The following is a 21,563-nucleotide window of genomic DNA, read 5'->3' as shown; positions in this document are numbered from 1 at the left end:
AATGGACAAAAGTTATAAAGTCAAAAAAGAGAAAATTTAAATGATAATGATTTTTTAAATTAAATACTGTTAAAATTGTTTTTAAATGGTAGTATTCTTCTGGGAAATATTTAGTGAGTTGGTCATTCTTTCTGGCTGAACCTTTCTGGAAAAGGGAGAGCTTTCTGAAAAAGGGCAAACCTTTCTGGAAAGCCATTTAGCAATATCATATATTCTAATAAATACATTTCTAGGAATGTGTCCTAAAGAAACAACTAGAAATGCAATTGAAGGTTTTTGCAAAAGTTTTCTTTGACAGATTATTTATAATGGCAAAAAAAAAAAGTAACCTAAATATCAATAAAGGGAAATGACCAAATAAAAACTGTACAAACACAACAGAAAGCTTTTATAATTGTTAAAAATCAGATTTAGAAAATGATTTTAATGTCATGGGAGAAAAGTAGGATATAGAACTGAGTATATAATCATATACATGGGATATCACCTTTGTAAAACACATATACCTATATACGCATAGAAAAATTTATGTACTTAGAAGATATACCCCAAAATATTATATCGATTATCTTTTTTTTTTTTTTTTGCGGTACGGGGGCCTCACACTGTTGTGGCCTCTCCCGTTGCGGAGCACAGGCTCCGGATGCGCAGGTTCAGCGGCCATGGCTCACGGGCCTAGCTGCTTCGCAGCATGTGGGATCTTCCTGGACCGGGGCATGAACCCATGTCCCCTGCATCGGCAGGCGGACTCTCAACCACTGTGCCACCAGGGAAGCCCTCGATTATCTTTTGAGTGATGGTACTCTGGAAGAGCTTAATTTTCCTTTTTTGAATTTACCAGATTTTCTTATCAAGGAACATGTATACTTTTATAGTTAGAAAAGGAAAAAACCTTATAAAAGAAGTTATTTTTTAGGTAAGAAAAGCTATTGTTTATTTGAAATGATATAAAGTATTCCTCTTCTTCAACTTTGTTATAGCCACTTAAATGGATGTTCCCTGGAAATGCTAAGCAGACCCTCTCTACTTATCACAGATTCATTTAATGCTACGTATGTGCAGCCGAGGAGAAAACAAAGAGACGAGCAACTTCTGAGTATGTATTGCATACTGTCCTTTGTACAGAGCTGTGGAAGTACATGGTAGTATGAATTACTGTTTATTCTGTTCTGTTAGACATTTTTCTTGTCATATGAGATTGGCTAACTCTAGTATTTTTGAAAAAATATTATGTGACCATATCAGTATTTTTACAAAAAGATGCTTTAATTGGTTTGAATTTAACTTCTGTGGGATAGGTATAAAGATTGGTTTCTTCCTGCCATTCAGCACATAGCTAGCTCTCACTGGTATATGTCTAGGGAACATCAAAATATATAAAGATCTCGTATAAATCTACTAGAAAAACATTTACACTCGAAAAGAAAAATGAACAAAGGAGGTAAATGAGGGTGCAAATAGTCTGCTGATTTTGGTGTTTGGGTGTTTTATGCTCTAATCTAGTAGTCTTGATTCTAAAGAGATGTATCTCGGCCATCCCTGGTTGCTTCTGCTTTGGCTTGAGCCCTATTACCTTACATTCTTTTTTTGTAAGCTGCATGGGAATTCAACAGGGAAAATTGGATTCCACTTTCAACATGTTTGATACCACTGCCTTCATTTTTCTACTTAAAAAGTATGACTTATGTACTGTGTTACTCTAACTTTTAAGAAGTTTTCAATTCTTGGTATTTTTTTGTTGTTTGTTTGTTTTTGCTAGAGTTTGATTTGACTAAATATTTCCAAGCAGACTTTCATCTAGAAAGTCTTTTATTGGAAGAGGGAATATTATTTATCTTTTATTCTACAGGCATACATACATACAAAACATGTATATATTAATCTAAACTATAAATGTGTGTGTATAAATTTGGGAATTATGTTTTATAATGAAGTTCATTGAGGTAGGCAGGTAAGACCAGAGTGAGCTGGAAACCCAAGGCTGATTGCATTTGCCCTATTCACCCAATTTTCCCAGTATACTATACAAATGTCATTTTCTATGTATACTGTGGGGGAAAGGGTTGTAAACCACCGATTTATAATTTTTCAATGGAAAAAAAAATTGAGAGTTAATGGCATTCTTATAAATTATAGTCTTCATAGTAAAAACATGGAGATAAAGTTATCTTTAATTTTATAGCAAAGTATTGTTATGTTCTATAAGGATTTTACATTCTTGTTTTCCAGCAAATGTCCTGGAAACACTTCGAGGTGATGGAAATGTGTTAATAGCAGTGGACACTGCTGGCAGGGTTTTGGAACTTGCTCAACTCCTTGATCAAATTTGGAGAACTAAAGATGCAGGATTGGGTGTTTACTCATTGGCACTCCTAAATAATGTCAGTTATAATGTGGTGGAGTTTTCTAAGTCCCAGGTTTGTTTTCATGTTATCATTTGTAATAAAGATGTTTGCTGCAGAGATTGGGCTTATGGAAAACAATGTGTTAATTGCCCTTTGGATTTTCTTTTTCTCTTGGGGTTGATGATAATAATGTTGGTAATGATGATGATGATGATAAAAACTAAAAATCAACCACTTACTGTTCTGTACAGTTTGTGTATTATTTTCATTTAATCCTTATATATCCTATGAAGTAAGTTCTGTTTTTGTCCCCATTTTACAGACTGGGCAACTTGGTTCTCTAATGCTTAGTATCACAATCTGTAAAATGACGGCAAAAGTAGAACCTACTTCATAGGATATAATTGTTAGAATCTGTTTTTCTCTTCCTTTTGGATAAGCTCTTTCTCTTGAAGTAGCAATGTCTGGGGTAAGATATTCATTTAGAACTTATATACCGCCTTCTGAATAAGATTTAAGGTGACTTATAACTGAAACATAATGCAAAATGAGATTTCTAGGGATGAATTTCTGGGAAGATCTGATGGGGAATAGAAACAGACAATAAGCTGCTTATTAACATGGTACAAATATAAGCAGCCATTGGTGGAAAAAAGACTTTAAACAAGATGGAATTTGAACTCCTTGACTACTGTAGGATACATTGAGGTTTTAATACAGTATTTTCTAATTATTGTCACCTTTTCCCCCCATATTAGGTAGAATGGATGAGTGATAAATTGATGAGATGTTTTGAAGACAAAAGAAATAATCCATTTCAGTTTCGTCATCTCTCTCTATGTCATGGTCTTTCTGACTTGGCTCGAGTACCTAGCCCTAAAGTGGTACTTGCCAGCCAGCCCGACCTAGAATGTGGATTTTCAAGGGATCTCTTTATTCAGTGGTGCCAGGACCCTAAAAACTCGATCATTCTAACTTACAGAACTACTCCTGGGACTTTAGCACGTTTCCTAATTGATAATCCTTCTGAAAAAATTACAGAAATAGAGGTAAGTGCTTGTATCTGAACTTTATTTTTTTTCTTTTTTGGCCGCACTGTGTGGCGTGTGAAATCTTAGTTCCCTGACCAGGGATTGAACCCATGCCCCTTGCGGTGGAAGCACGGAGTCTTAACCACTGGACTGCCATGGAAGTCCATGAACCTTATCTTAAAATTGTTTGGGGGGTACATTATACAAGATGTTTATAACAGTGACCCAAAATAAAACTTGAAGTTGTTTCAGGATTTTTATCTGACTAACAGTAGAGAAGCTTTAATAGCACATATTTCAGAGCTCCTTAATTGGAAACTCTCAGTATTGAACCCTTCCGTGGTACCCTCTGGAACCATACCCAGAGAGTATGCATATATGCTGTATTCGTATTTGCTCTTTGAAAAATTCCTTTCACATCCTTCCTGTAATTGAAATCTGGCTATTTCCTAATGATTTCTTTTTCCTGTAGCCTTCTCTTTCATGTTTCGTGTACTTTGGGCGGGGTAGGTATCCTTGTTCTGTGTTGCAGCTTTCAAGCCATTTCTCTTCCCTCTGTAGTTCATGCTGTCAGACTTGAAAATACACTGACCCCTCCTTGTTTCAGACACTGATCTCTTGGTCATTCTCTGTTGTTCATCGGTGACTTTAGACCCTGGTTCACAGTCATCCAGTCCACTCATACTCAGGACTCTATTCTTGATGACTTTAGCATCCATATGTATGATTTATCCAGTTTTTGGCCCTCTCAGTTCCTTGACACCTTATTTCTTAATGATCTGTTCCTCCACTCCACCTCAGCCATCCCTTCCCATGATCACGCTGTCCACTCCCATGGTCATACCTTTAACCTTGTTATGATCTCCAGATCTCTCCCTCAAGCATCCCACTCTCGTCTCATAGCTGACTTTCTCTAGTACTCTCATGCCAACAATTCTTTGGTCCCATTGGGACTTTCAATTCATGAACCTCACCACTTCTGCTAATCATCATTGTTCCATCTTCTGGCTGTGTTGGGTCTTCATTGCTGCGCACAGGCTTTCTCTAGTTGCGGTGAGCGGGGGCTGCTCTTCGTTGCGGTGAGTGGGCTTCTCATTGCGGTGGCTTCTCTCTTGCGGGGCACAGGCTCTAGGCGCGCGGACTTCAGCAGTTGTGGCGCATGGGCTCAGTAGTTGTGGCTCGCGGGCTCTAGAGCGCAGGCTTGGTAGTTGTGGCACATGGGCATAGTTGCTCTGCGGCATGTGGGATCCTCCCAGACCAGGGCTCGAACCCGTGTCCCCTGCATTGGCAGGCGGACTCCCAGCCACTGCGCCACCAGGGAAGCCCCATATGTCTAAGGTTCTTTGCCCTTTCACCTTGTTAGGGGTATTTCTTCTGTAGTTATTCTTTTTCTCTCCATTATCTATCACCTTTTCCCTCTACTTGGTGACATCCAAAATAATTTTTACTATTCCTCCTCTACTCCCAAACTTGTTCTTCTCTGAGTCTTCCTCATGTCATGGACTAGCAGTGCTTTCCACATATTTATTCAAGCCCCAAATACAGAAATTTTAAAAATGTTCATTGAAGTGTAATATATACTGAAAAGTTTGCATATTGTAAGTGTACAGCGTGATGAATTTTCCCAAATTGAACACACCTGTCTAGCTTATACCCAGATCAAGAAACAGACTATTACCAGTACCCCAGATACCCCCTTTCTGATCCTCCCTATCCTTCCAAGGGTAACCACTATCCAGGCTTCTAATGCACAGATTATTAAAATTTATTTTCAGTTCCTTACTTTTCTCTCACTACCCATATCTAATCCAGGAGCAAGTCCTATTGACTCAACCTCCAGATATATCCTAAATCCGCCTACTTTTCTCCATCTCCACTCCCAATCATCCTAGCCCATGCTAAGTGGTGTTGCCTGGACTGTGCAGTGGTTTTCTAATTGGTTTCACTGTTTTTACTTTTATACTCCCTTAATCCTTTCTTCTCATAGCGGCCAAAGACATATCTTTCCTTTTCACTCTGTCTCTGTCTCTCATTTTATTGTGGTAAAGCCACATAACATTAAATTTACCATCTGAACCATTTTTAAGGGTCCAGCACAGCAGTGTTAGCTATATGAACATTGGTGTACAATAGATCTCTAGAACTTTTCATCTTGCAAAAAGTTCTGTACCCATTGAACAACTCCCAAAGGCATCTTTTAAAAATTCATCATTTCATGTCATTCCCTTGCTTAAACCCTCAGGTGGCTTCCTTCTACTCTTTGAATAAAATTCACACTCCTTACCTGGGCTTTCGAGATCCCACTGATCTGATCTCCACCCACTTTTCTGACCATATCTCATTCCACTGTCTTTATGCTCAACACTGCTTCACTGCATCAGGGTCTCCTGCCTCTGATGTTCTTCCCAGCTTTGCACTTGGTCACTCCTTGTCATTCAAGTCTCAGTTTAAAGGTCACCTCCTCAGGTAGGGCTTCTCTGACTACCAGCCTACTACTCAGTTAGTTGCCAACCCATCACATTACTTTATTTTTCCTAGCTCCCATTACTATCTGATATTTTCCTTTGTTTGTTGTCTTCCTTTTCCTACTACCAACTAGAATACAAGTTCCATGAGAAAGGGATCTTGTTTTTTTATATCCCTAGCACCCAGAACAGTGCTTGGTACATTGAAGGTCCTCAATAAATGTGTTGGTTGAATTCATGAATGACCAAATAGGTGAATAGGCAATAAACCAGATTTCTTATCATGTTAGATAAGAGTTTACTATGTATGGTATTTTTTCATCTACATTTATCATTCTCTAGAGTCAAATCTTACTCATTTAAGAAGATAAGAAACAGTAAATGAATAAGGATTAATGAATTGGAGTAAATTTGATTAGGAAAAAGGAATAACTTGGAGGTAATACAGTGAAGGACTAGGGAGAAAAACATCTTAGGGTTGACTATTCTAGAAATCTGTTTTTGAATATAGTCATTAACTTTAGATACCTTAAATGAAAAATAAGATGGAGAGTAAAATTTATTATAGCAACAGGCATAAACTAAATCCTGAGGTAAATGTTCTGTCAAAGTTTATTTGTGGTTAAGATAGAGATCTATGTAAATTGCTGAGAGTGTGTACTACAGGAAAATAATGACGCTTTTCTAAATTGAACTTATTTCCAAGTAAGCAAATGTGGGATGCCAGGTGTAACATGTAAATCACTCTTCCATCCTATATAGTAGAAACGCTTGATTTTGGTTTAATTTTTTTTGTTGCTTTTTATTTTAAAATAATTTCAGTGTTAACAGAAAAGTTATAAAAAATAGTATGCCCAGATTTCCCAGTTGTCAACATTTTACTGGATTTGCCTTATGACTTCTTTTTATACATATATAAAATGTATAATTTTATACATTATAATTTTATACACAATATTAGATATTTTTTTGAAAGTAAGCTGCAGGTATTCCATCATTACCTCTAAACACAGCAGTGTGTATTACCTAGAAACAAGGACTCTCCTGCAAAACTGTTGTATAATACATCCATTGAAATAAGGAAATAAGCACCGATATGATACTACCATTTCATCCACTGACTCCCCTTGACTTTTGGTGAATGCTCCAACAATGTCCTTTATAATTATCCTTTCCTTTTTTTTTTTTTTTTTTTTTGCGGTACGCGGGCCTCTCACTGTTGTGGCCCCTCCCGTTGCGGAGCACAGACTCCGGACGCTCAGGCTCAGCGGCCATGGCTCACGGGCCCAGCCGCTCCGCGGCATGTGGGATCTTCCCGGACCAGGGCACGAACCCGTGTCCCCTGCATCGGGAGGCGGACTCTCAACCACTGCGCCACCAGGGAAGCCCAACCCTTTACTTTTTTGTTCGGAATCCCATCCAGGATTACACATTGCATTTAGTTGTCATGACTTGACATTTTTGAAGCATATATGTTCTAGATTTCTTTTTCTTTTTACATACAAATATCTATATGATTTTTTTTTAAAAAGAAATGGGGCCAAATTATCCACATATTTTTGAACAGTGAAAGTAGATACAGATTTACTGTATTTAATACTTGGTATTAATAAATTTTCAAATGTTTTTGAATAAGTGAATGAATTCTTTTTAATAATTCTTTAATAATACATTATGTATATGTACTTTGATTATTTAATCCAGTGGTTCCCAGAAGTATGGTGTAAGGACCCCTGGGGACTACCTGAGATGCTTTCATGGAGTCCACAGACTGTTTTTCATGATAATATTAAGATGTTATTTGCCTTTTACTGTGTCTACATTTATATTGACGAGTGAAAGCAATGGTGGGTAAAGTGCTGGTGCCTTAGCATAAATCAGGGCAGTGGCACCAAACTGTATTAATCACTGCATTTTTCACTACCACACACTTGTAGTTCAAAAAAGTCAGTTTCACTTAAGAATGTCCTTGATGAAGCAGTAAAAGTTACTAACTTCATTAAATCCTTTTAGTAAAAAGGTTTTTTTAAATAATCTGAGTGCCAAGATGTGCAATATACAAAAGCACTCGTGTTGCGTACTGAAGTATGATGTCTGTCCTGAAGAACACCACTTGTGTAATTGTTTGAGTTGTTGAGTTAAACTAACCACTTTTTTTTCCCTGAAACACTGGTTTTACTTGAAGTAATGACATAGTTATTCAGACTTGGCTATTTGGCAAATATTTTCCCAAAAATAAATAATTGCGCTTGTGGATCTAAGGAAAACAATTGACAGCATTTCTTGCCTCAATCTGATAAAATTGAAACTTTCAAGTGAAAATTAGAATTTTGGAAAACTTACGCCCGTCACTGTGAGACTGACATCTTAAAAGACTTTTCTGATAAGATTGGTGGTGATATTTGCAAATGTGATTTTTAAAAATATTGTCAATATTTGTAAGATCTGTGTAACTTAGTGAACTAGTATTTTCCAAATAACTACTGCATGAAGTTGCAAAATAATGTACAAATAAAAGATGCAGTCAAAGTGTAAGATAAATCAGTAAATTTTAGTAACAGAGTATAAAAGTTATCGGTATGGTTACAGATTCCACATTACAACTAACCTTTAAGAAACTACCACTTTCTGAGTTTTAATGTAATATCAAAGAAGAATATTCATGAAAAGGCTATTTAAAAATTTTTTCCAACTATTCATCTGTGTGAGGCTGGATTTTCTTCATATACTTTAACCAAAACAATATATTGCAAGAGATTGAATGCAGAAGCAGATGTGAGACTCCAGCTGTCTTCTATTGAGCTAGATATTAAAGAGACTTGCAGAAATGTAAAATAATGCCATACATCTTACTAATTTTTTTCGCTTTGGAAACTATAATTATCTTTTGTAAAAAATGATGTTAATGTTAACATGTAATGAATGGTTTTATTACTTTTTAATGAACAGATAAATATTTTTTAAATCTCTCAGTTTTAATTTCTGATATGGTAAATATTAATAAATATAACCCACAAAACCCAAAAATTATTTGAGGTTCTCAGAATTTTTTTTTTTGGCTGTGTTGGGTCTTCGTTTCTGTGCGAGGGCTTTCTGTAGTTGCGGCAAGCGGGGGCCACTCTTCATGGGGGTGCACGCCTCTCACTATCGCGGCCTCTCTTGTTGCGGAGCACAGACTCCAGACGCGCAGGCTCGGTAGTTGTGGCTCACGGGCCTAGTTGCTCCGCGGCATGTGGGATCTTCCCAGACCAGGGCTCGAACCCGTGTCCCCTGCATTGGCAGGCAGATTCTCAACCACTGCGCCACCAGGGAAGCCCTCAGTAATTTTTAAGAGTCTAAAAGAGATCAAAAAGTTTGGGAACTACTGATTTAATCATTCCATGTTGATGGATTTTAAAGTTATGTCCAGTTTTTTACTATTACAAACATTGCTGCCATGTACTTTTTTTCTTCATGTTTGTGTGATCATTTCAGTAGGATAAATTCCTAGCAGTAGAAATGCTGTGTTAAACGACAAGCACATTTTTAGTTTTAGATGTTGACAAACTGCCTTCTAACATAGTTGCACTAATTTTCCCAGAGCAGATGAAAGTACCCTTTCTCCATTAGTAATTAGCATTGCCAATTCCATAAATTAAAAGATGGTATTACATTTAAATTTTTTTCAAAAATCATTAGTAAAGTTATATATCTTTTTTTGGCTATTAGTTATTTTTCTTATTTTATAAATTGCTTGTATATCATTTTGTCCTTTTTTGATCTTTTTCTTAACTGATTTGGAAGAGCTCTTAGGACAGAGTGGCTTCTGATAGTCAAATAGTGCTGCAAATAATTTTCTCAGTTTCTTTAAATTTCATGAGATTTAAAATGTCAGAATATTTTTTTCCCTGTCACCATATTTATTCACGTTTTCTTGTGGGTTTTATGTCATGTGTAGGTCTCACCTACACCAAATTATAAAAATACTTCTCTGTATTTTCTTTGCCTGATTGGTGATTTTTAGCCAGTTTGATTTAAATTAAACCCATCCTGGAAATGTGACAGCTCAGTTTTAGTCCTAATCTAAATAGGATCTGTAATTGCACATGATGGAAACTTAAATAATTTCAGAGGAAAATTTAGTTTAAAGATGCTGAATCAATTTAGAGATGTGATGTATCTCACACCCCACTGCCTTAACCCCCTAATATTGATATTTCCTTTCATCTGCTATTTTTCTGTAGTTGAGGAAACGTGTGAAACTTGAAGGGAAAGAACTTGAAGAATACTTGGAAAAAGAGAAACTAAAGAAAGAAGCTGCTAAAAAACTTGAACAGTCAAAAGAGTAAGTTGTTTTCAGACAGATTAGAAGTTTATCTAAGTAATTTGATAACTTATTTCTGGACAAAAACGTTTAATTGAAAATATTTAAATTTTCTTTTGACTTTATTACTTTTATTACATCTTTCCAGTGGTGCTAGAATACTAAATCCTTTCAGTGCTAACGTTAATTTGCTAACTGGCTGTTAATGCTCTATGTCACGAAATATCAATCCAGTAATATTATCATTATCATTGAATTAATAGTGAATGTTAATTCATTAATAATTTTATAAATATTAATTAAAAGTCTTTTGGGGACTTTATGACCTTTATCTTTTCCCAAACTCCCTTAGGGCAGACATAGATTCCAGTGATGAGAGTGACGTTGAGGAAGATATTGACCAGCCATCAGCTCATAAGACTAAGCATGACCTGATGATGAAAGGTGAAGGTAGTCGCAAAGGAAGTTTCTTCAAACAGGCTAAAAAGTCTTATCCTATGTTTCCTGCCCCAGAAGAAAGAATTAAATGGGATGAATATGGAGAAATTATCAAGTATGTGAGCAAAACAAGTTTTTCTTTCTTACAGATTGGAGGTAGTAACTGTATTGTCATTCTAGCTCAAAGAATTTGGTCTTTCTGGTCATCATGTACTTAGTTTCTGAGTATCTCAGCTTGTAGTTTGAAATATAAAAATAGAAAGGTTGAGGAACATATAGAGAGTTAATAATAAAGGAAAACTGGTAGTTTTATTACTTAGGTATGTGAAATGTTTAAAATGATGATCAAGACTCTTTCATGCCCTCCCCACTTAAAAAGAGGTAAGGGATGTGCATTGGAGAAAAACATGATAGGAAGAACTTTTGACGGCTAAGGTTATGTTAAGTTTGGGAAATGGGTTATGTCTCAAGTAGTGTTGCACACATGTTTTAGTTACAAGAAGAATAGGAGATAGTGTGAGTGGAACCATAGAAAATCTACCAAATCTATACCCACTATTAGAAAAACAACTGAAATCACACATTCTAATCACAGGTTTGAAAACACTACTATCCTGAATAAAGATCAGTAAATGTCAACTGCCTTTTAGCATAATGCACGCTGTCTTTCACAATTTGGTTTCTCCCTACTTTTCTATTATATTTCTCTATATTTCTCTTACAGCAGTGTGTGTTCTCCACTCTGGTGGTTCCAGCCTTCTCTCAGTTTCCCCCTGCTCAGCTTTTTCATGTCATGCCTTTACCCATGTTCTTCCTTCAGCTTGGTTCTACCTTCCCATCCCAAGCTTTCAGGCTGCTGAATCTGGCCTCACAAACCACTGGAAAACTTTCCTGTCTCTCCCTTGCCACCGCAACACAGTTAGTTCCCTCTCTTTTACTTTCTTTGTAAATATCTTGAGCCTATGGTCTTAGGTCATCCTTGAATTTAATTAGGAAAATTCTACTGTTTACTTGGCCCTCTAAAATAGTAGGGAGAAAAACTAACAATCTAAACCGTATTGGTGAGTTTGCTTACCATTTCACTTAATTAATGGCCAATCTGTTTATCATATGGACAGTGCTCTTTAGCTTCAATTTTCTTATCTGAAATATGGGGGTAAGAATACAACGAGGTTATGCTTTTGAAGGCACTTAGCATAGAACCTGACTCATAGTAAACGCACTTTAAGTGGTTGCTACTACAGTTGTTACGTGGATTACAGTTGGAGATGTTGGGCTCCTGCAGCAATCTAGATGTTGGGTGACAGAGGCCTGGATTCTCAGGAGTGTGAGGGGATTTGGGGGTAGGGCATGATAAATATAGAGATTAGAGAGAACATTAAAAAAAGTTTGCTTTTTAATTTTAATGTAGAACTCTCTCTGATATTGGAAAATAGTTGTGCTAGTAGTTTGTTGAAATAAAGATGAAGGCTCTTGAGGGAGCTAATGATTTTGTATCTCAGGTTTCTCTGTAATGTGCAAAAATGGAGAGTCATCTGCTTTCGTCGGGCAGGGAAGGAATAATGTGGGTGTCTTAAGGAAACCAAAGGAGATCTGAGATTTATAAGGACTGGAAATTGACAAGAGAAACCACAGAAATTGAGAAAAAGAATTACTGAAACAAATGCAGGGCCAGGTTGCAAGAATCCTTATGATAGCCACTAAGGTCTTCTAATGACGTGTGTAGGTAGGGCCTTTTCACTCACCCACAGGGTGTGTTTTAAAGTGTACTCCTTGATGGTCATGAAGAACGTAATACATGCAGTCATCTGATAATTGATATTGTGAAGTTGCACTGACTTTGGATCAAATGTGTATTTGAATCTTGATATATGTGAGGAGTCTAAAAATTATGCCATCTACTAATTAGTTGTATGTATTAAATAATATTGGCTTGCTTGTTACTGCTTCTAATTAGAGACTTTTTATTTAGACCAGAGGATTTCTTAGTGCCAGAACTTCAAGCTACTGAAGAAGAAAAAAGCAAATTAGAGTCTGGCCTGACAAATGGAGATGAACCCATGGATCAGGATTTATCTGATGTTCCTACTAAGTGTATTTCTACAACAGAATCTATAGAAATAAAGTAAGTGCTCTTGTTGCATTTTGAGCATAGATTAGGAGGTAAAATTTCAAGCGCTTGAGTCACATAATTTACATTGTTTCAAAAGTGAGATTTCTGAATATCCTCTAGTAAGTTTGTGCTTTTAAAATGTAATTTTTTTCTTCTTGTGAAGTATGGTGTTTTTTTTCCCTTCATTAATGATATTTGAATGCCAAAATGAATTGGTGGTGAGGAGGGGGTTAAACTTTAAATTGTACATGTATGTGAAAAAACATTCTTTCTGGTCTTTCTAGTAAGTCTAGTAGCAGGTGAGCTTATATAATTCCAAGTTTAATTTTTCTAAACTCTTGTTTAATAAAATAAACTCCTTGACTCAAACATCTCTGCGAGTGCATTAACATCTTAAAAATACCACTGTGTCTTAAAAATAACCACTGTGCCTTAAAAATTGTGAACCTTTTTTTCTCTGTTTAGTGCAGTTAACACCAGTAAATGATCATTTTGGAATATAATTTTTAAAGTTATCAGAGAGCAAAGTGGCTTTTTGTCTAGTGGTATCATCTAGTATACATTCTTGGGTATGGCTAAGAGCTCAAAAATACATATTAACAATGTAACACGTGTATTCCTCAAATCCTCATTCTACATATTGATACATTTCTTTCCTGATGATAAAAGCCATTAAAAACCTAATTTTAGAATTAACTTACCAGAAAAGTAAGCTTGAATAATCATGTAATTACAGAGCCAGGGTTACTTACATAGACTATGAAGGACGCTCTGATGGGGATTCCATTAAAAAAATCATCAATCAGATGAAACCACGACAGTTGATCATTGTCCATGGACCACCAGAGGCCAGTCAGGATCTTGCAGAGTGCTGCCGTGGGTTTGGTGGGAAAGATATTAAAGTGTACATGCCAAAGCTACATGAAACAGTCGATGCCACTAGTGAAACTCATATCTACCAGGTAAGTATGCTGGCATTTGAGCCACATAGAAATAAGTACTTTTTGTTGCAGATTAGGACAGATAGATTAGGAATACGGTGGTGAGTGAAACAAATGTGGTCCCTTGTCCTAGCAGATTTTATAGTCTGTGGGGCTTGTAACAAGGAAATAGCATTTATCATACTGTTATACCTCTGATAGAGGAAGTACAGGATGCTATGAGTGTATAAAGAGGGAGATTGCAACTCAAATTTGGGAGGTTTAGAAACAGTTTCCCAGAGGAAGGGATAACTAGGCTGAATCCCGACGGCTATTTAGATGGGTTGTCAGGGTGGCATATAGAGTGGTAAAGAGAGGGAGAAAAAGTGTTCCAGGCAGAGGGAACAACATTTGTGAAAGTATAGAGGTGAGGGGAATGGGGAGTGTTTAGGAATTCAGAAGTTTTCTAAAAATTCACAGATGTTAAGGTTCTATTCCTAATTGAAAAAAATGGAGACAGGTATAGAAAACAGGAATGGCACAGAGGAAGGCTTGATTAACTCATATCTGGTAGTGGGAGATGGTATCTGGTAAGGCAAGAGTGGTGTCTATATTTGTTTGGAAAAAATGGATTGGAATTCACCAGGCAGCAGCGTCATTCTGGGCAGAACAAGAGGAAGCAGCGTTCCAGGAATATGGGAATATGAAGGTGTGAAACTGCGTGGTATATTGAGGAAACCCTAAGCCATTCAGTACTCCTGAAGTAGCATCAGGTCCTGGGGATGAGACTGATCAGTGGTTCTCCACCCCGGCTACACATCTGGAGAGCTTTGGGGGAGTCAAGGGGCTCAATGTTCTGGCCTTAGTCTCACCAGTTATATTAGAATCACTGGAGGTGGGACCCTGGCATTAATGTTAAAAAAAAAAAAAAAAAATTCCCGTGTGGTCCCAATGTACAGTTAAGGTTAAGAACCTTAAGAAAGTAGACAGGGACCCTATGATTTTACAGGCCATTAGGTCATTACCAGTTACAGTGAAGATCAGATGAATGAAAGATTTTCAAATTTTAATACACAGTACTAGAGTTAGAAAATAATAATAGGTCATATTTAATTGTTAAGTTATACTCTTTGGGCATTGTTTCTCTCCCTCCCCTTTGCATCATATCTAGGTGAGATTAAAAGATTCACTTGTCAGCTCCCTTCAGTTTTGTAAGGCAAAAGATGCTGAATTAGCTTGGATAGATGGTGTCTTAGACATGAGAGTTTCCAAAGTGGACACAGGAGTTATTTTAGAAGAAGGAGAACTAAAGGATGACGGAGAAGACTCAGAAATGCAAGTGGATGCTCCTTCAGATTCTAGCGTTATAGCACAGCAGAAGGCCATGAAAAGTCTGTTTGGAGACGATGAGAAAGAAACAGGTGAAGAAAGTGAGATCATTCCTACTTTGGAACCCTTACCACCTCATGAGGTAAAAAGCATGTGCTGCTTCTCTCTCTCCTTTAATTTGTCATCCTTTGAATGTTTTTTTAAATGTTTTTAACCATTTAAAATATGTCATATATAGGCTCATTTTGGAGTTTAAAAAAAATTACTCAAGGTATGTCTCAGTGTGCGTGCGTATGTCCTCTATGGCTAGAGAATGATAACGATAGTAAGGAAACCTGTAGCAGATCTTCTTATAAGATACATAATTGTTTCATGATTTGTTTTTCAGTATGGATTTTTAAATATTAAGTTTGATGATTGTGAGGGTCATCTACCTGCTTCCAGTCAGGAGATTTATAATTTTCTAAGAATGTCATACTCTTGTACTCCATTTTTGTGTGTTATTGATTCAACTTAAACACTTTTGGTTTTGATGCAGTTAGAAATCATTTATTTCCTATAGGAATAGTTTTAGTCTAGTATTTTATTTACGTGTTCTCAAGAGATAGCTAGTTAACTGGCAGAGCTTCCAGGTAATTAACTTACAGCAATATTAAAACTATATTATGAGAGTCTGACACGACTGTCAAGTGATGTCTTTGGCCCTTCTATGCAATAAAGAATGGAGAGACGGCCTCTGTCATTGGATTCCCTTCAAGTACAACAAAATTGTGGGGAGGAATTAGGAACTTTCTTCTCTCTGTGCTAAAGCTGGCGCGCGTCAAAGCAACTTCAGAGCGTATGTCCTCTATGGCTAGAGAATATATTCAAAGCAGCGGCATTAGGTTGAACCACTTGCCTTTCTGATTCTAAAACCCACGCATTCACTGTGAGGGAGGAAGGAAAGTGGAAGTGGGATCAGGGGAGAATTATCCTCTGAACTGTATACAAAGGACTGGGATCTGGAAAATGAATTTTTTTGTTCAGTTCTGCCTACTCACACTCTAGTTGACCCCCTTAGGCAAGTGGGGGAGTGAAGAGCATAACATTATCAAACGGCGTTCTGCTATTGTGAGGCACGACTAATAAAATTGATTGTGAAACATTCAGGAAATGTGAAGGGCTTTGTAATGTAAAATAATGAGGTAAAATTCAGACTTAACAACTTGGAATGTGATTTATAGTCTTGAAATGATCTGTCAAAGGAATTCAGGGGATAATAGGAAATATCTTAGAGATCATGTGTTATTTCACTTTATTCAGTACAACTGTGTGTCTGGTGTTTTATTTGAAGTTCTTCTTTCCCCTTTAACCTTATCTAAGGTTCCTGGACATCAGTCAGTTTTTATGAATGAACCAAGACTGTCGGACTTCAAACAAGTTCTTTTAAGGGAGGGGATCCAAGCTGAGTTCGTAGGAGGTGTACTCGTTTGCAACAATCAAGTAGCAGTCCGTAGAGTAAGTGTGTTTTTAAGAAGGGCTGAATTGAACAGATGCTCCTGATGTTTAGTTATTTTGAATTCTGTAATTCTTGATTGAATTAATTTTACACACTGGAGATCAGTAATTTATAGTGAAGACATCACATTTATAGTGATGACCTTGATGGCTTTTAAAAGTGACTCTCAAAGACGTGATATATAATTTTATTGTAAATTTTTATTATTTGACTCCTGTGACATTTATGTGTATGTAAAATTCATGACTTGAATATTATATCCATATTCTGTGAATCAGAGCAGTCCATTTCCTAATCAGTCATAGAGCAATCTAGTTAATATAGTTTGATTATTATGTCTGCATATTAATGGATAGAAAGTCTGCTAAATAACTTATTTTTTTACTTGGTTTCTAGACGGAAACTGGACGCATTGGATTAGAAGGCTGCCTTTGTCAAGATTTTTATAGGATAAGAGACCTTTTATATGAACAGTATGCCATTGTGTAAAGGACATGATGTCAAGAAGTATCTGTTTGACCTTTCTAAGAAAAAAGGATTCTTACTCTAAGCTTTTGCATTTTCGTTTTGTAACATACAAAAAGAATCTGCCAGAAAAATTGAACATGCATTAGATTTTTTAAAATGTAAATAGAAACCATATTGCTAATGCTGAAATGAGCATGCTACCTTTTGGCTTTCAGAGTGAGAGATCCTTACAAGTGTGCAGGCCCTGGAGTTGAAGGTGATTGGCTTCTTTTAGAGACCCCTTATTCTAGAAGGGCTTGTTACTTGAATAAAACAATGCAACTTAGCAAACCAGTTCATGGCCTTAGAGAAACATGTTTGCATGAATTCTTGCAAACTGTTTCTTACATTTCCTGGAATGAAAAATGAGAATTTATCTTAAAAAGATGCACTATAAGAAAAACCTGATGAAACAGTTTTTTGAGCCTATGTATTTAAATAACAAAAAAAACAGAGTGTGTGCTGTAATTCTTTTGAATTCCTGTATGCAGTTTTCTTCACAGGGAGCTTATCTACTCCATGCCTACGTTTCCCAGTAATTCACTCTACTGTGAGATGGTACACATTTGGTTCAGAAACCAGTTTTTATTTCTCCCATTTCCTTTTTTATCAAGATTTTGTTGTTGTTGTTGTTCAGCTTGAATTATAACACCATCATTTGAATATACATAATTCAGAAAAAACTCCTTGACGTGTTCTAGTCTTAAAGGTCCTGCATACATTTTAAACACATCTTAACTATCAGCTAGGTTACTGTACTGGAGACTGTTTTGTGCTTTGCTTTTAGGGAAACAAATGTTGAACCTCATATTTTTATAAGGTAGCAGTATAATTAAAGGATGTAAAGGTCTTCATCTCTTAGGCTTGCTTTCTCCTAAGGTTGCCCAAGCAGTGGTTGGATTTTATACACATTACTACAGAAATAATACTGAAGTTGAATAAGGCCATCCATTCTATGTTCATCTCTTTCTTGGGGCTAGCATCCCTGATACAGTATAAACCACTTGTGTTTAAGAGTAAAAACAGTATATGCAGTTCTCATTGAACTTAAAAATGAAAGTCATGTCACCCTATTGTAATCTGTGGGTGCTTTTTTAGAATGTAGCTTAATCACGACAGACCTTGATGTTTATTTCTTATTTAAACCCTACTGTTTACACTTAAGCATTTTTAGAAGGGTCAGATTTCTTGTTTAACTTATATGGAACTATGTATAATACAACCCAGTGATATCAGACAAGAATTAATATTTCACTCTATTTCAAATGCTTAGAAAACTTTTATTGTGAGTTAAATTGCTAATGCAAAGTTTACAGCCTTCTGGTACTGAAAACCAGACACACAAAACAAGTTACAGACGATGAAGATAAAGAGTATGTTTTCTTTGCAGAGCTTTGGAAAAAAAATCACTTAAACTCTTACTACTGAATAGAGTAAGCCTAGAATCCTATTTATATTCCGGAGAAAGAAAGTCTGCATTTGTTTCATGGCTTAAAGCATCTGGTTATACATATTACATTGCAATAGTGATATTGAAAAATTGTCTCTTGCCTAGCATTTTTATTGTCCTATGCACAGGAATTAAATTTTAAAGTACTGCTTGAAGATGGCTGTGCTAACTAATGTCAATGCAGGAGCAATATTTTTACCTGTTTCTAGATGACAGTATTACTAAAATTTCTAAAATGAAGGCATTTGTTTAGTCTCAGTTACTTAAGAAAAATATAAATTTTAAAAAGGACTCTGAGGTAAATCATGAACTCAGAGGCACTTTCAGATCGTCATTGTGCAGAGGCAAAATAAATACAATGGACCATCAGCTGATAGCTATAATTTGGTTAAAAAGAAATTTTGTTGTAATATTTGTGGCAGTGGGATTATAAATGTCAAGTATCATTGCAAACTTTCTATATTTTCATGAACCAGTAGGTGGCCTGAAACAGAAGTGAGAAAATCAGTTTTCTAAGGAGGGCCTTTGCCTTTTTAAAAAAATTTGAGATACGATTCACATACTTTTAAAGTTCACTCTTTTAAAGTTACATTTATTATTATTTTTTAGTATATTTACAGAGTTGTGCAACCATTACCACCATCTAATTCCAGAACACTTCATCGCCCCGAAAAGAAACTCCGTACCCGTTAGCAGTCACTCCCCATTCTCGCTTCTCCTCAGCCCCAGGCAAGCATTAATCTGTCTTCTGTCTCTATGAATTTACCTATTCTGGACAGTTCATAAAAATGGAATCATACAGTATGTGGCCTTTTGTGTCTGACTTCTTTCACTTAGCGTAACTTTTAAGATTCATCGATGCTGTAGCATGTATCAGTATTCTTTTATGGCTGAATAATATTCCATATGGACATACTGCATTTTGTTTATCCACTCATCAGTTGAGAGACATTTGGTTTGTTTCCACTTTTTGGCTATTATGAATAATGCTGTTATGAACATTTGTGTACAGGTTTTTTGTATGGGCATATGTTTTCGATTTGGGGAGGCATATACGTTAAGAGTAGAATTGCTGGGTCATATGGTAACTCTGTGTAACCTTTTGGGAAATTGCCAGACTGTTTTCCAAGGTGACTGCACCATTTTACATTCCTATGTCCTCGGCAACACTGGTTACTCACCATCTTTTTTATTTTAGCTGTTTTAGTGTGTGTGAAGAGGTATCTTATTGTGGTTTCGATTTGCATTTCTCTAATGACTAATGATTTTGAGCTTCTTTTCTGTACTCATTGGCTGTTTGTATATTTTCTTCGGACAAATGTCTGTTCAGATCCTTTGCCTATTTTTAAATTGGGTCATTTATCTTTTTATTGTTGAGTTAAAGAGTTTTTTATACACTCTGGATACTAAATCCTTATCATATGTATGATTTGCAAATATTTTTTCCCATTCTGTTTGTTTTTTCACTACCTTGATAGTGTCCTTTGAAACACAATAGTTTTTAATTTTGATGACGTCTTAATTTATCTGTTTCATTCTCTGGTCCCTTGTGCTATTGGTGTCATATCTTAGAAACCCATTGCTTTTTTTTCCCTGAGGGCTTTATGGTTTAATATAGTTCTTACATTTAAGTCTTTGATCCATTTTGAGTTAACTTTTATGTATGATGTGAGGTAGGGGTCTGATTTCATTCTTTCGCATTTAGATATCCAGTAGCCCAGCATCATTTGTTGAAAAGACTATTTCCTCATCAAATTTTCTTGCCACCTTTGTTGAAAATCAGTTGCCCATGAGTATATGGCTTTGTTCTTGGATTCTCAATTCTATCTCACGGATGTATCCATCTATCCTTATGCCAGTATTGTTTTTAATACTGTAACTATGTATTAAATTTTGAAATTGGCAAGTGTACATCCTCCACCTTTTTTCTCTTTCAAGGTTGTTTAGGCTGTTCTGGTTCCCTAACATTTTCATATGAATTTTAGAATCAGTTTATCAATTTCTGTAAAAAGGCCACTCACTTTTAATAGGAAAAAAAAAAGTACTTGAAATTTAGAGCTTAAAATCTTAGAATGTTATGGCTGAGAGGGACTATAGAATTCATCTAGTTCAACACGCTTATTTTAGTATTGAATGAATGGGCCTATGGGAGGTAAGGGGTTTGCTTGAGTCAGATAGCTGGTCAGAGACAGAGTTGGAATTGGAACCTAGCCTTCATAGAGTCCGTTCATTTTATATTAAATGAATGAATCTAGAATCCTTATAGAATCCATTGATTCAATACTAAAATAAGTATGTTGAACTACATGAGTTCTGCAGTTCCTCTCAGGCATAACATTCTGAGATTTTAAGCTGTAAATTTCAACTACTTTTTTCCTTGCACTGATGTGCTGCTTCGCTTCCTTAGTTATATTCACTTTGCTTAGGGGGAATATGTTCAGTTTATCTGCTCTAAGAACAGCATCTGGCAGCTGTTACTTAGGACAATAGCCTGCTGAGAGAGAGACTGCTTCCATTCTGTGTGATGGCCAGTGAAGGTGGGGAGGGCGGGGAGAGAAAGGGTAAATGTCACCTTCTGTAGTTTTCTTTGGTTTTAAGCTTCTAGAGTTTTATCACACGGTTATTGTCCTTTAAGTATTGATGAACTCATTACCACTTAAGTCAAAGGGTGTAAATAGTGGTTAGTAATTCAGTGATTGAGAGGTTGATTGTTTGCTTGTTTGTTTGCGTGGTGGTTGTTCTCTGCCACCCCTAACCCCTTCTTTATTCAGCCTTTTGATAACTACAAAGTGGATGGCTAAGTGACGATGCAGTGCGAACTAGAGAAGGAATCTTCAAATCTGCCTACCTGGGCAGGGATCAAGGAAAGGTTTTTTTCCTTCTTTTGCTTTTCTTTCACTCTAACCACGTGAATTGTGTTTGTGAGAAAATACCCCAAATTGTCACAGTAAAAACCCAGGACTTTGCTGGAAATGAGGGTATCTTGGCTTCTCTCTCCTGTTGGTCCCCCCTCCTCCCCGCCCCATTCCCACACAGCTCTATTTTTTTGGTGCTTTTTCCTTCACTACTCAAGCCCATTTCATTTTAGTTCTTGAAGTCAAAATGTGATTTCGAGGAGCAAAATAGGAGTTTGGAGAGTTTTAAATCTCTCCTCATTGTAGTTG

General features: G+C 36.3%; 1 protein-coding gene across 2 annotated transcripts in view; it reads left to right on the top strand.

Moving 5' to 3' along the window:
• The window catches only part of CPSF2 (cleavage and polyadenylation specific factor 2), a 32,747-nt gene extending 11,824 nt beyond the window's left edge, over positions 1–20,923 (top strand). For both annotated transcript variants that reach the window (XM_079914679.1, XM_079914680.1), the window contains exons 7-16: positions 981–1,096; positions 2,230–2,417; positions 3,104–3,394; positions 10,065–10,165; positions 10,497–10,697; positions 12,555–12,707; positions 13,432–13,657; positions 14,787–15,086; positions 16,307–16,441; positions 16,839–20,923. In XM_079914679.1, the coding sequence (XP_079770805.1) occupies positions 981–1,096; positions 2,230–2,417; positions 3,104–3,394; positions 10,065–10,165; positions 10,497–10,697; positions 12,555–12,707; positions 13,432–13,657; positions 14,787–15,086; positions 16,307–16,441; positions 16,839–16,931 (1,804 nt within the window). In that variant the 3' untranslated portion in view covers positions 16,932–20,923. The remainder of the gene's footprint in view (positions 1–980; positions 1,097–2,229; positions 2,418–3,103; positions 3,395–10,064; positions 10,166–10,496; positions 10,698–12,554; positions 12,708–13,431; positions 13,658–14,786; positions 15,087–16,306; positions 16,442–16,838) is intronic.
• Positions 20,924–21,563: the final 640 nt, after the last annotated feature.

Source organism: Stenella coeruleoalba, assembly GCF_951394435.1.
Source record: "Stenella coeruleoalba genome assembly, chromosome: 2".
NCBI lineage: Eukaryota > Metazoa > Chordata > Mammalia > Artiodactyla > Delphinidae > Stenella > Stenella coeruleoalba.
The sequence above is the reverse complement of the archived record's forward strand: the minus strand, read 5'-3'. Positions and strand labels throughout refer to the sequence as shown.